The sequence below is a fragment of the Glossina fuscipes genome, unplaced genomic scaffold, assembly GCF_014805625.2.
Source record: "Glossina fuscipes isolate IAEA_lab_2018 unplaced genomic scaffold, Yale_Gfus_2 112, whole genome shotgun sequence".
Classification (NCBI taxonomy): Eukaryota; Metazoa; Arthropoda; class Insecta; order Diptera; family Glossinidae; genus Glossina; species Glossina fuscipes.
Window position 1 is genome coordinate 5,116,506 of NW_023998455.1, and position 14,465 is coordinate 5,130,970.

The 14,465-nt window shown below is 35.3% G+C and overlaps 1 protein-coding gene across 4 annotated transcripts; it reads left to right on the forward strand.

Moving 5' to 3' along the window:
- Window positions 1–7,114: 7,114 nt before the first annotated feature.
- Window positions 7,115–14,459, forward strand: LOC119639440 (polycomb protein Scm). 4 transcript variants are annotated; one of them, XM_038036821.1, is made up of 7 exons: window positions 7,115–7,211; window positions 7,268–7,801; window positions 7,868–8,785; window positions 8,847–9,401; window positions 9,483–10,055; window positions 13,073–13,206; window positions 13,274–13,748. In XM_038036821.1, exons 2-7 carry the CDS (start codon window positions 7,280–7,282, stop codon window positions 13,305–13,307), a joined length of 2,736 nt encoding a protein of 911 aa, XP_037892749.1. In that variant the 5' UTR covers window positions 7,115–7,211; window positions 7,268–7,279; the 3' UTR covers window positions 13,308–13,748. The 4 variants fall into 4 exon arrangements, with proteins under 4 accessions (XP_037892749.1, XP_037892748.1, XP_037892747.1 ...); XM_038036820.1 differs by lacking the exon at window positions 13,274–13,748 and adding an exon at window positions 14,276–14,459 and having other exon boundaries at window positions 7,115–7,801; XM_038036819.1 differs by having other exon boundaries at window positions 7,115–7,801.
- The last annotated feature ends 6 nt before the right edge of the window (window positions 14,460–14,465 follow it).

Sequence of the window (14,465 nt, forward strand, 5' to 3'; positions counted from 1 at the left end):
GTGTGTGACGCACACTCGAACAGGTATGAACAAAAAAAAAAAAAAAAAAATCCTTTAATAATTTTATAATTAAAAATCTTATTAAAATATTTGTTATTAAAAACATGTCATATTTCATTCTTTTATTACAATTTATTTTACGTCAATACCGCTATTGTCTGTCTATATCTATAATCCGTGTCAGTGAAACATATGCGGTGACGCTGTTATATAATGTTATATAATGTCTGACCGCACGTTTGAATAAACAAAAGCTCAAACAATGCAAATTCATTAAATGGAATAACAGATCCTCTACATTATTAAAATGATCATTAAAGGCGCTCAGCTATCGCCACGCCTTTTCGCACGCATAAAAGACAAAATAAGCAAAAAATGTTTTTGATTAAAATTCGAGAAATCCTTTAAAAAAAATAACCGGCCGATTGGAAATCGGAAACGGTGTCTTGGGCACTTGCAGTCTAGTTCAAGTGCATTTGCAAAGAAACCAGGAATCGTAGGAGAATCGCAACATAGCGTGTGTGTCTTTTCAAAATGTGGCTGCATATGGTGCTTGTAAAAATGCCTCTAAAATACTGTTCTTCTCATTATCCTATGGGGAGACTTGTCTATAAAGAAAAAAATTTTTTTTTAAGGAAAAAGTTGAGCGCTTGCAATGTAGATCGACTCTACTTTAGAAAAGAAAATTGAACATCGAGCCCAGTTGTTTTAATAAACGAGCTATACCTGACTTCTCTCTCTCTCTCTCTCTCTCTCTCTCCCTCTCGCACTTTCTCTCTCTCACTCTTTTCCGTACGAATACGATTTCTTTAACAAGGGAAAAGTTTACTGAGTCGCTAAACAGGTGCTTCATCGTAACAACACACACACACACACACACACACAATTGCGAACTAAGAAAGAAGAAAAGTTCGAACGAAAAACACGAAACCCTGAAACAAAAACGACGCTTGAGACGAATAAGAATTCTCTGGGTGAACGATTTCCCTTCAGCGCTTTTCCTTCCAGCGCTTTACGATCGTCCATATAATAGACGAGCAAATTTTAATCGTATTCGACGGGTGCCAACTCTCGCATACCCTTACTATGCTTTTCGCATTCTACTCTCCAAGCTCTCTTATTTGATACCCATATCTCTGGTATTGTAAAGAAAAAATTAATCGCATTATCCGTACGCCATGTTCATGTTGGAATGAATCCATTTTTAGGCAGATAATATATCTTCTTCATTTGGGGGGAGTGTATAAAATAGTTTTAAATAGCTTTTGTGTTCTTCGCCTTATGATAAGTAAGCGTATTAACCTCAAAAAAGTGAAAACACGAAAATTTAATCATTTGTATCCTTGTGTGGGCGTGGCTGGCCTTTTCTATGTTTGCACGTAAAGGGTGGACTGCTTCGTGTGAAAAATTTCAGCCTACTCAACTTTACTAATACCCAAGTGATAAGCAAAAACCCGGACAAATTTTGGTTCCAAAAAAAAAAGAGGAATTTCGATCAGTTGATGCTCGACTGCGGGCTTCTGCACTGACCAGACCGTTTTCAATAACAATCTGCGTGCAAGAATTTCCAATGTTTCGACCAAGTCTTCGTTTTTGCGACCAAGAGAGGGCCATCACCAAACACCACAAAGACGTACAGACGGACAGACATGGCTAAATCAATTCACAATTTCACGTTGATCACGGTTGTATATACTTTATAGGGTCTCTGGTATACGTTATGAAAAAAGACAAAATGATCACTGGAAGGTATAACGAAGCGAAAAAATGCATTTTTGTTTTTTTGTTTTCCTTTTCAAAACAAAGACGTAGTGAGTTTATGTTGCACTGCGGACGAATCGTTTGAACGGAACTTGTGAGAGAAACTTACGCCCAGGAGAACGTTTACCCATGGCGAAGAGACAGAGGCGCACTTATATCGAAACCTCTGAAGCTTTCTTATGGGTGTTGCAAGCTTTTCGACGAAATGAATACAAGTCTGTCCTTCGTAGTTCGATATAAAAAGCAACGGGTATGTACGTCAAATAAAACTTATATCCTATGCGCGTGTAATCTCTCTCTGTCTGTCTCTTTCTTTCTCTCTCTCTCTCTATCTCTCTCTATCTCTCTCTCTCTCTATCTCTCTATCTCTCTTTCTCTGCAGAATATATTGCAAAACATTTATTTAATTCCTTCCTTTTAATCATAACTTTGTCCACTCATCTGGAAAGTTTGATTTATTTCAATAAATTTCCAATTTGTTGCATTTTAAAGGAAAACTAAATAAAAATGTTGCATAACGTCGTGATACCCTGTAGTATAGCAGGAAATGTCTTTTAACTTTCGCTTCCCCAATGATCTTCGAGGTTGAGCATCGGCCACAAGCCCCTTCAAAAGGCTTATTATTCTTTAATGTAAAAAATTAAAAATAGTTCTATACGCGTCTTGGGAGGAATTGTACCTATTCCTGAAATGCCAAAGATTTCAATCAATCAATTAATCATATTGGGTAAAAAAGACGAAGATTATTAGCTCGGTCTTAAGCACTTGAAGTGCAATCTGAATGAATATTAGGTTTTTGGGAAACGGGCTAAAAAACTTGCAGTCGCTTTATGTTGATAAATATGTAAAGAGTTTATGCATTTAAGACGTTATTTGAAATGTGTAAATGTATGTTCGCTCTTGAGGTGTTTATAGCAGGGCGATGTACTAAATTTCATCAAATTATCTCGAAAATTACGTAAACTGATCAAAAGAGCATACAAGGAACGGGCGGACGGACAGACAGACAGATAGACAGTTAGATAAACTTAAAAATCGTCTTTTAATATGCGAGATACGATCTTCGTTCCCAAGTTCTTTTCGCACTGGTTCGAGAAAATCCGTTTCGTCAGATCCTGACCAATGAAACTCGTTACCATTTAATATCAAGGCTATGGTAAGTGCGCGTAGCTTCAGAGCTGCAATCAAAAAACAAATCTTACAATTCTAGCTTTAATTGCAATTATATTTAATTTTATTTTGCAATTATTTAACGATTAATTATTAATTAATAAACTTAAACTGAAGCTTCAACAAGTAAGAAAATTATATTCGATTGTGACCGAATCTTTTCCATCTCATCCATCGCGGTTATCCTACAAAAGACGAAAAAAATATAATGCTCTATGATAAGCAGTAGGCGCGGCTGATCTTTTTCTGTTTACACAATATAAGTGTGTGTATAGGCGTATAGGCGTTTGGGCGTTATAGGCGTGTCCTTTGAAAAGTTTCAGTCGTTTCCAAAATCTTTTGCAATTTTTTAGGCGATTTCCTCATTTTCGCCACATACTACTACTCAGTTGGACAGACCGACAGACAGATTGAAAAACGGACAGACAGACATGTTCAGATGCATTCTAAAATATGAAACCGCCCAAGAATTTACATATTTTAAGGAATTTTTAAAGCCTGTTCCTGCGCCTTGTAAAGGGATTGAAAAAATTACATTTTCAAACACTATTGGGAAGGCTTGGTTAATTTTTGTAAAGGTGCAAAATCGCCCACTGAATATGCGTTCATCTATCTGCTATAGTCTGTGAGTAATGAGAAAAAAAACGAATTATTTATTCCCCTGTGCCCTTTGACTGATTTCGCCCATTTTTTTAATACCAACCAATGTTTCTGCTAACTTTGAAGCCGATAGCCTCATTTTGGCGGCCAGGAGAATGTTTGTTGCAATGGACAGGCACACGGACGGACCTGCTTAAATCGATTCACAACTCGATGCTGATAAAGGATATATTTTTTTAAATATATAAAGTTTCGGATGCCTTTTCCTAAGTGTTGCAAACGTTTTGACAAAATGAATATGCCATTCATCCTTGCGTGATACATATGAAAATGTTAATAATAGAGTTGGCGGAGATGAATTCCTATGCGTTTTAACATGTCTGCGCAATTGAATTCTGTTGGAAAATACTTTATGCTAATGTTCTTATGTTATCGCCTGAAGTATTCGTTTCGTTTCTTTCTTCTTCTTCTAAGCACAGGAAGCAATGTTTCGGCTGTGCGTAGCCTTTAAGAAATTAAGTATCAGTTATGCGCAAAAAATTTTATATTTTATCCGGTTAAGCAAATTCCATAAGTTTTGATTGTTTATGCGCGAGGCATCTGCCTGCATTCATTCATTCATTATTTTGCTGTCGATAATAATAGTAATGTGTATGTATGTAATAAATGTTATAAATAACTTAAAGCTCTTTACACTCATGTAATGAAATTGGAGTACCATAAAATCTCTGCAATTAACGTACAAATTTTCCACATAGCTTGTACATATTCTGATAATCATGTATACGTTGGAAGAAAAGGGTCGAAAATATGTATTGGTTTTTAAATATCAGATTTCATTACAAAACTTAAACGAATGCGAATAAAAGATCCAGATAAGATTACGCGAAATGTATATTTTTCTGTAGGGACATGCAACCTTGATAATTTTGCAAAATATGAGAGTGAAATATTCATTCGTACTATGTCGTAGGTAAAGATTTTAACAGAGATTTTTTCTTTAGGAAAATAGATCAATGTGTAAGATTTTCCTTTTTACTGTTTGTTGGTTTTTTTTGTTTTAATTTACCGCAAACTTTAATACACCAGAGAGAACTAAATAGCAAGAGATGCCAAGATTATATTTAAAATAGTGTAGCAGTGTCCATCTTAAACACTTTTCCGTTAACGTAACATAGAAGTAGTCCGCTTGCTCTGCAATTCTGTTAAACATTTCGCACTCTATGTAAAGCGAGATCACATAAACTTTTATGCTGTTAAGTTCACACGTGCCATGGTATATGACATATGACATATGAGTATATGTGCGAATAACTCAAAGATCAGGAAGCAAATCCACTTGGTTTTCATTTCATTGTTAATTGATGATTGTTAAATTGTACGCTTTCTTTGACGATTCTGTCACGATTTCTAAATTTCATATATATTCTACCAACTGCTCCAATCGATTTCGCCAGAGAAATAAATTCTAAGACTGTCAACTAAGGCTATCGGCTTTTATTAAAAACTCTACCGCACTTGAGATTTGAACTCCACGACCATTGAGTTGCTAGTCGAGATTCCTCGCCTTCGGCCCCTCAGGCGGATGAGACTTATAAGTTAATAAAGCGCCTCTCACATAAACCATCAAAATGAAATTTGTCGTAGTAGCTACGTCCTTCCTTCACATTTGCATTTGCACATCAAGTTCAATCTTTTCATGTACTTGGGATTTTGTTAACAGTCTATGCTCCTTTTAATTTATATATTAAACAATTTATTTGAGCTCGTCTGTCCTTATTGTTTACTTCAGGAAAACCAATCATTTGTAAAAGAATTAAAGACAAATTTGGTCATTCCCCTTTCTGAAGTACGTGTATTCGCGATTGCTTCAATTCTTTAGCGAGGGTGACAGTGACAACATAGCAAATATCATTCACTTTATTTATGATGATTATCAACTAATTGCGTAAACTCATAATAAGGTTACCTTCACCTATTTATAAAATAATCGATCTTTACATGCAAAGCGATTTCCTTAATACTTGACTTACTTAAGAGAATATATGAAAAAAAAAAGCTAAGAACGGATGCCTATCACTTAAGCAAAATCGATTTGATAAGTCGAAGTTTAGCTAACTTTACAGCGATGTAATAAACAATATGAGAGTAAATAATGGAGATAATGAATAAATGAATAAACAAATTGTCCGTTACAAGAATATACTGACAGAGAGAGAGAGAGGCTATAACTTAAAATAATAATAATAATTCATCTCGTGGTTTCTTTCTAACATTTCTTGGAAAATCCCTTCATCTCCTCTAGCGCCTAAACATTCTATATATATATTTAAATAAATTTACGCAACATTTTCTGTTTGCAATATGCTTTTGTATCTCGATACCAAAAAAAAAAATGTCAAATATAAGCAGAGTTAAACATCGAAACCTTATTAAACGTTATTAAACATTATTATTTTGACTGGACGATTTTTTCAATTCCCTGTCATATATAGTATTATGGAGTTTCATGATGAACATAGATCTAAGATAATGATTTTATATACAAACGCTCTTTTTATTTGAAATTTTTTTAAATTTTCTCAATTTTTCACTCAATTAATATTTTTGAGTTTCTTTTCTTTCAGTTTTTTTTCGCAATTTTTCAATTCCTACAACTGCTTTGTACATTAAATTAATTTTATAACTACAAGCAGCTAATGTTAAAGGCCCAACTTAATCGACAAAAGGGATACGATTCTGTTAAATAACAGACCAAATGCCCAACTTTACCGACAAAAGTGATTCGATTCTGTTAAATAAGAGACCAAAGGTATTCATTTCTATTAAATAATAGACCAAAGGGATTCGATTCTGTTAAATAACAGACCAAAAGGATTCGATAAACGTGATATTACGAATTATTTAAAACGCCATCTTTCAGTTGATAGTTAGTTGGCTTAAGGCTTTATTGCAGAATTATAGTTGTCATTTCATGGAGTTGCCGCTGTCATTGCATTTAGTTTATTTATCCCAATAGGTGGTAATGTTACAAATTTACACTCTTATTAGCAACGCTGTACACATTGCTAAAGAAAAAACAAAAATGGCGTTGAATTGTGTTGCATTCTGTAAAATGTCTGAGAAAACGTGAATTTTCTTCATAAATCGAATTAAATAATTTAATGTGTATTGATGGGAATTAAGAATGTATCTTCTATTTCAACTTAAACAACAATTGCAAACAATTTTTTTATTAAACTGATTGGAAATGTTAAATTGAAAAAATGAAAATTACGTGACTTACGAGAAAAGAAGCAGCATTACATACTGTTAGCAATTGCTTTGCTATAAGTTAACGTGTGCTGAAAGGAGATAGCCGATAATATGATAACATAAACGGCATCGTGAAAAAACTTAGCGGTGCAGTGATTAAAAAAATGCGATAAACTTTTGGCAAAATAATACGTGGTTGGATTTACGCAAAGATAAACCAATTGATTAAGTTATTAAATATGAACTATTAAATAACATTAATATTTATTGCAATTAAGGGGGAAATATTTTTTTATTTATTCTGGAAAAGATTTTCAAATAAATGTAAAGCAAAATAAACGTAAGCAAAAATTTGATAGAAGAAGGATAAATCGCAATCTTTATATAAAAAAACAGCAAAAAATAAACGGCAACCGCTAAAAGGAGTAATTTTAAAATTTTACTGCGTGCTTTAATTGTTTAATTATCTTCAATATTAAAGTTCAATACAGATATGTCCGGCGGTGGACGGGAATCCACTAGCGGCGGCAGCACTCATAGCACTCATAGCAATGGCAGCAATAGTAACGGTGTTTCGTCATCAGCAGTGGCCACGACGCCGACTTCAACGGGGCAATCAGTAAATCAAAGATCGCGCGGCCGTCCCGCCAAACGTGCAACTTGTACATGGTGTGCGGAAAGCAAACAATTGCTGCAGTATGTCTTACCCACTCAAAATGGCAAGAAGGAATTCTGTTCGGAAACATGTATAGCCGAGTTTCGCAAGGCCTATAGTAAAGGCGCTTGTGCACAGTGTGATAACGTTATACGCGATGGAGCACCTAATAAGGAATTCTGCTCGCTGATGTGTATGAATAAACATCAGAAAAAGAATGGTTCTACGCGGTCTGTTAATAACGGGGCTAGAGGGGATTCAGAGCGTAGCAAAGCTATGGGTGGTGGTGGCTCATGCATTCCGACTGGACCTTTTCAGTATGAGAGTTTTCATGTTTTCAATTGGGACGCATACTTGGAGGTAAAAAGTTATTAAAGGAATTCATTCTTAATGTTTTTATAATACTCGTTCAAAACAAATTTGCAGGAAACGGGTAGCGCGGCTGCTCCTGCAGCTTGTTTTAAACAGGCTGGTAATCCGCCCGTTAACGACTTTAAAATCGGTATGAAACTTGAGGCTTTAGATCCACGTAATGTTACTTCCACTTGCATAGCTACGGTAGTGGGTGTATTGGGCTCACGTTTACGTTTGCGTCTAGATGGCAGTGACAGTCAAAACGACTTTTGGCGTTTAGTCGATTCGAATGAGATCCATGCGATTGGTCATTGTGAGAAAAACGGCGGTATGTTGCAACCACCACTTGGTTTTCGCATGAATGCCTCCAGCTGGCCCGGCTACCTGTGCAAGATACTCAACAATGCCATGGTGGCGCCGGAAGCGATTTTCCAACCGGAACCAGCTAACCCTAAGGAAAATCTCTTTTGTGTGGGCCAAAAGCTCGAGGCGGTCGACAAAAAGAATCCTCAACTGATTTGCTGTGCAACAGTTGATGCGATCAAAGACGACCAAATCCATGTGACATTCGATGGGTGGCGTGGAGCGTTTGACTATTGGTGCAGTTACAACTCGCGGGATATTTTTCCCGTGGGTTGGTGTGCCCGTAGTTGTCATCCTATGCAACCGCCCGGTCATAAATCACGCATGGATTCCAACTCGAGTAAACACCGCAGCCCTCGACAACGTTACACCTTCATACAAGAATCAGACGCGATGGTGCCGGCATCACCGGTAACAGCCCATTTTCATACTAATTGTAAAGGTGGACCTTTTATTAATAGCTCTAAGCTACCATCAATGGTCACGGGGCCTACACATCAAACTCTCGCTAAATTATGTTTGCAAGAAGTGCTGGCTGCCAGTACAGATACACAACAATTGTCTAAACTATTATTTGTTTTGGACGGCGATGTGCACATAGTCACAGCGGCGGGTAAGAATTTCACGGTAAGTGCAGGCAATCAAATAATCTTCTTGTTCTTTGCTAATTGTTTATTTCATATTTTAGGTTAAAATTCCGTCACCACTACGTATGAAAGATGACGAGAGTTTAGCACAATTCATTGAAACTTTATGCACAACATGCGGGGCATGCTCCAACTTAATATCGCTTACACCTGATACTGAAGATTGTGAGAAATGTGCGAATTCAAAAAAAAGGCATAATAGTCAAACATCGGGTGGCACTGCATCCCCGGTGGTACCTGAAAAACGCAGCAAACTTCAAACAACTTCAGAGAAGGTTAATATTAAGCAAGAAGCGCCCACTTCGACGACGGCGACTGTACATATTGCAAATGTGTTAAACAATGGAGATGAGAGTGGGCCAGCGGAAACAACATCCGTTACTATTAATAACAATAGTAATCCAACGTCGTCCTCCTCACCACCAGTAGCCACGTCGCCATCCGCAAAACCAGAAGGGAACAATACAGGTAGTATCAGCAGCAGTATTCGTAGTGACAGTAACAGCAGTGCTAGTAGTACTAACAGCAATGTTTCGGCTACCGCACATGTTAAAACTGAGCCAAATGCTAACGCAGGCAATGGAGAGTTGTTGCAGGTGAGAATTTTAAAAGAGATGAGATAGTGTTTTTTTTTTTTTATGTATCGGAGTAACTTTATTTATTTATACTTCGTTCAGACCGGTTCACAAGTTCAAGTACTGAGGAAGGTACGCATACACCATCACGGCTCAACATCATCTTTGCCAACGTCCGCTTCGTCATCGTCTTCTTCGTCGGCGTCACCGCAGGATGAACGTGAAAAGCATCCAATTAACATTAATCATAGAAACAATAATACGAAAATAAATTATTTGGCGCCGCTGGTCGCAGAAATACAACCAGAGCAGTCTAGCATAATAGCTACGGCTGCTACCTCAACTTATAAATCACCTTCAGCTCTCTCATCCAGCGCGTCCTTGCCTACTTCGGTTTCGATACCGTTTTGTGCTTCGCAATCACCGTCATCGACGGCAACTGTGGCCGCTGCACCCGCAGCCGCGATAGTACATGCTTCAACTTCAAGTTATATTGGAGCAGGAGGCACTGGAATTACGCATTTGCCTAATATATCTGTTAATTTAAACGCACCCACGGCCGCTTTGCCGCCACTGCGGTCGCATCCCGGCGATTGGTCTATCGAAGAAGTTATACAGTTTATTGAGACGAATGATAGCACACTAGCTGTGCATGGTGATCTTTTCAGGAAACATGTAAGTCTGTGATAGTGTGTCGACATATTTCAATAGTTTCAACATTAAATAATTTGTAAATCCAATGAAAGTGCTCTTACGACTTTAAAATTCTGCACCACTAGGCCTGCTGTCTCAATAATGACACTCCACAAATGCAAAGACTAGGCAGAGAAAGAGAGAAACGATATCATCCTTAAAACTTGCACTTGTCAGAGTGCTTCAGTTATTTATTTTAATTACACCTTACACCGTTTGTGGTACATGGTATGTTAACGTAGTGCAGTCGTATGTAGCGCGCAGAAGGGTTTGTCTATGCGTCTGTCCGTGTAATGTCTGCTCATATAAATTTGTGTTCGGGCTACAGGTCGCAATTTTTGAGATATTTCGACGAAATTTGGTACAGCAACGTGTTGTGGCCCAAGGACAAAATTAAAATGGTACGGATCGATCCTCTTTTTCGACCACTCCCTATATAACGCTCTATTCCGAAAAGTCGTTATATGGGAAAAAATTGTGTTTCTCAAAATTTCTCAGCAAATGTCGTTCAGTAGTATTTCGGCATTCTAAATTGATATGAAAACTTTGTGGACCAGCTGTGGCAATTTTTGAACCTCCTCATATAACGAACACTGAGGTTTACAAGACAAAAAGGTATAATTTTCAACGAAAATTACATCATAATAGTAATTTAATATAAAAAAATTCACTGTACCAAATTTGGACCACCTCGGCCTATTTTTTGAATCTTATCCTAATAAAAATTGATTCTATGCAGAGTTTAACGGGTGGGTGTGGAAACTGATCCATAATATTATAGTAATTTCATACAAAAATGAAAAATCTGCAATATTTTGACCATCTACGGCTATTTTTGGATCCTGCTCTATGTAAGCATCAAACTTGTACTACATTAGGTAGCGTTTTGGGCTTGCTTCCCCATAAATATTGGGATGAAAAATATGCCTTTATAAAGAAACAGGAGATAATTGTTGTCTTCTATAATAAAAATAAGAACGGTCGACCTTGCCCGACCCGACTATAGTGTTCTTGCTTGCTTTTTAGATAAATTTAGAAAAATCGGCCAATTCCTAGCCCCTACAAGACGATAAGGTCACCTTAAGCGCTTCGAATCCGATCCGAATAATGTTTTGTAACCTTGGAGTTTCTTCAATAATTCAATCAAGTTTATCGCCATGCAAAGTCCTTAGTTATTCCTTAGTTTTCGTACTACTTTGCAAAAAAAACTTATATCGAAATTATGATGTGAGTGTGTGTATTCACTTATGATATATATCCTTCTTGCAAAGAGTCGCTCCCATAAACATGTTTCCATGCACCTACTGCACATATAATTCGCAACTGCTTAAAATGGCAAAAAATTCTTCAAATTTTGCTTAGTTGGCCATGAAAATATTGTACTAACTTTTCTAATGAAATATAAAAAAAAAAAAACCATTTCTTCTTATCATTTTCAATTCGATATTCAATCGGTATTCTTTCGATTTGTCTGTCGCACTGACAGAAAGAAAAAATCTTAGTATACTTATAAATAACGTTTCGCACATCATATCGGAATTTCAATTTTTCTCAAAAGAAAAAACCGGTTTTAAAAATGTTATTGTTGTTGTATTTTAAAAAACTGTTTTTCATTTTATTCGTTGCACCTTTTATTTTCAAACAATCATTCGGTGGTATTGAGGAAAAAAAAGCTTAGCATTACATTATATGGAAGGATTCATATCGACGGAATTGCCATCGGTTTCGCAATATCTCGTTAACCAAGTAGAGAAGTGCGAACAACGAAATCCAAGGATATGTACAAGCCTTTACGCAGATAAAGAAAAGGTTGCAATGCGAAATGAAAGAAATTAAACCAAAATCGATATTAAGTCAAGGCGGACGCCTTCGAAAATGCCTGTGAAAAAAAAGTCCAATAGCAATAAACGACAGAAGACAAACGTCTTCTGTACTATTGTTCATATTAATAAATAAAGATTGTGGTAAGCATTGTTTTCGTCCATTGCTATCTTCTATCATCGTTTTTCGAGAGCTTCGCAACATTTTCGAATTGCATGAATGCTGGCTGGCTGGCTGCCAATTCTCTAAATTAACTACGAAAGAGTGTAATTCTCTAAATTAACTACGAAACGCAAAATATTCGCAAACCTTTCGTCGATTCTTGTAGAAGCTGATCATAGTACGCTACGAGGCATTAGCATTTTTTCCACTCAATTGGAAATAAATAAAAAAATAACTTGAAATCAAAATTTTATGCTTAATTGTGGGCGTTCTCTTCTTCTTCTTATTGCATATGGCCCCAGATTTCTTTGTGTGGGCAAGTGACAATTCGTTTACGTAATTGGCCGACGTTGTTGTTCCACTTAACAACTTTTACATCACGCATGTCTTGCGTCCGCCCTCCTTCATGGATACGAGGCATTAGCAAAAAGATTAACTGTACCAGATATGGACTATCTACCCCTTATTTTTGGATCCTGCCTTATGTAAGGAGTAGACTTGAGCAACATTAGGTTGTATTTTGGGCTCGCTTCCCCATAAATACACACATCAAAAATATAGCCTTTATGTAGAAACGTGATATGAATTTTGTGTTCTATAATAAAAATAAGAATTGTGGTGCCAGGATATTTAATGGTCGTTAATGCCCGACTATAATGTTCTTATTTCTTTTTAAATAAAAAATTGATTACCCACAGTATTAAGATATTATTATTATTATTAAGATATTACGGGTGTCTTATTATTATTTATCTTTCTGTCTCTGGAATAATTGAGGGACGATTCCATCTGGCCATTTAGCATTCCTTGACAGCTAAACTTTGTTGTGTTCGTAAAAATTGTAGTCAGCAGAAGAAATTATTATTATATACATTAAAATGATATATCCATGAGAAAAACAAGCTAACCACAGTTATTAATCTTTACCTATATATAAAAAAAAAAAAAAAAATTCTTAAATTACATTAAAGAGTCTTCAAATTATTAACGATTTTTCTCATTTTATTAATTTTTAGGAAATTGATGGCAAAGCCTTGTTATTGTTAACCACGGAGATGATGATGAAATACATGGGTCTTAAACTTGGACCGGCCTTAAAAATCTGCAATTTAGTAAATAAAGTCAATGGACGTCGTAATAACATGTCCCTGTAAATATAATTATAATATATGCATAAATGTCGTAGCATAGAAACCTGTTTTACTCTAATCCTCTAGCATTCAAATTCCCATTCTCCCAAACCACATTTAACCATATATTTCAAATTGGATCAAAAATAATACTGAAAATCTAAATATCTCTTTGAACCTCAGAATAATTGCAAAAAATTAGATTTGCTTTAGGGCAAACCTAAGATACCCTACCTAAACACCGAGCTTTCATCCAAGAAAATCGAAGAAAAAACCGAATACATCCAGGCATTGTAAGCCCCAGGCTCAAGCTTTTGTTTCTAATAAATCGTATCTGCGATTATGAATACAAAAGATTTGTCCTGTTTTGTGTATATGAAAGAATGAAAAAGAAACTTCTCCAGTTATGGGTATCGGAACTGAAAAGCATTTGCATTTGCATAAAACCGGCATAAATATAAGGTTATTACATATATAATGGAAATGTTGTTTATATAAGAACTTTACGTAATCTCTAAAGTCAAGTCTGCTCTAAATAAATAAGAAGCGGGTTTTCTATTTTTTTTTTCAATTGTATATAAAAAAAATTTAGTTTTATTGTTTTTAAAATTTCTTTTATTTTCATTTTTTTTTTTTTTTGTTTTTTTGTTTTTAAGTTTGATGATTATTTATGCATGTTTTTGTATTCGCCATTGTCCTAAAATTAAAAGGTTTACACTGTTTGTCCGCTCAAATCAATGAAAATTAAGAACATTTGTTCAAACGTACATTGGGAAAACGTAATCTTTTCGTTCAGCTAATTAAAAGTTATTGAACTATTTTAGTGAATATTATTCGTGTTATTAGTTATATATGTTTTTAATTAAATCTCACTTCTCACATATCCAGCTATATAAATTTTGCATAAAATTACTTTTATTGTTGGAAATATCTTTTTTAGTTAAGAGAGAGCCGTGCTAATCTCCAAAAAAATGTTTTCGTTTCTGAACGAATATAAAATATATGTATACATACATATTTATATATTTTAATTTTATATTTATTTTTCAATTTTTTGTTTTCATATTCCATTTATGTAAATCTAAAAAGCCAAGGAAATGTTAAACATTTGCGAAGAATATGAATGAAGAAGAAAAAATGTCAAATGCTCTTTAGTATTAATTAAAAAATGTTTTTTCTTAACAAAATTATTGATTAAATTTGTATTCACATTTTTGTATCGAATCGAGAAAATGATTATTTCTGCAATAGTTTTTTTTTTTTTTTTTTTTTTTTTTTT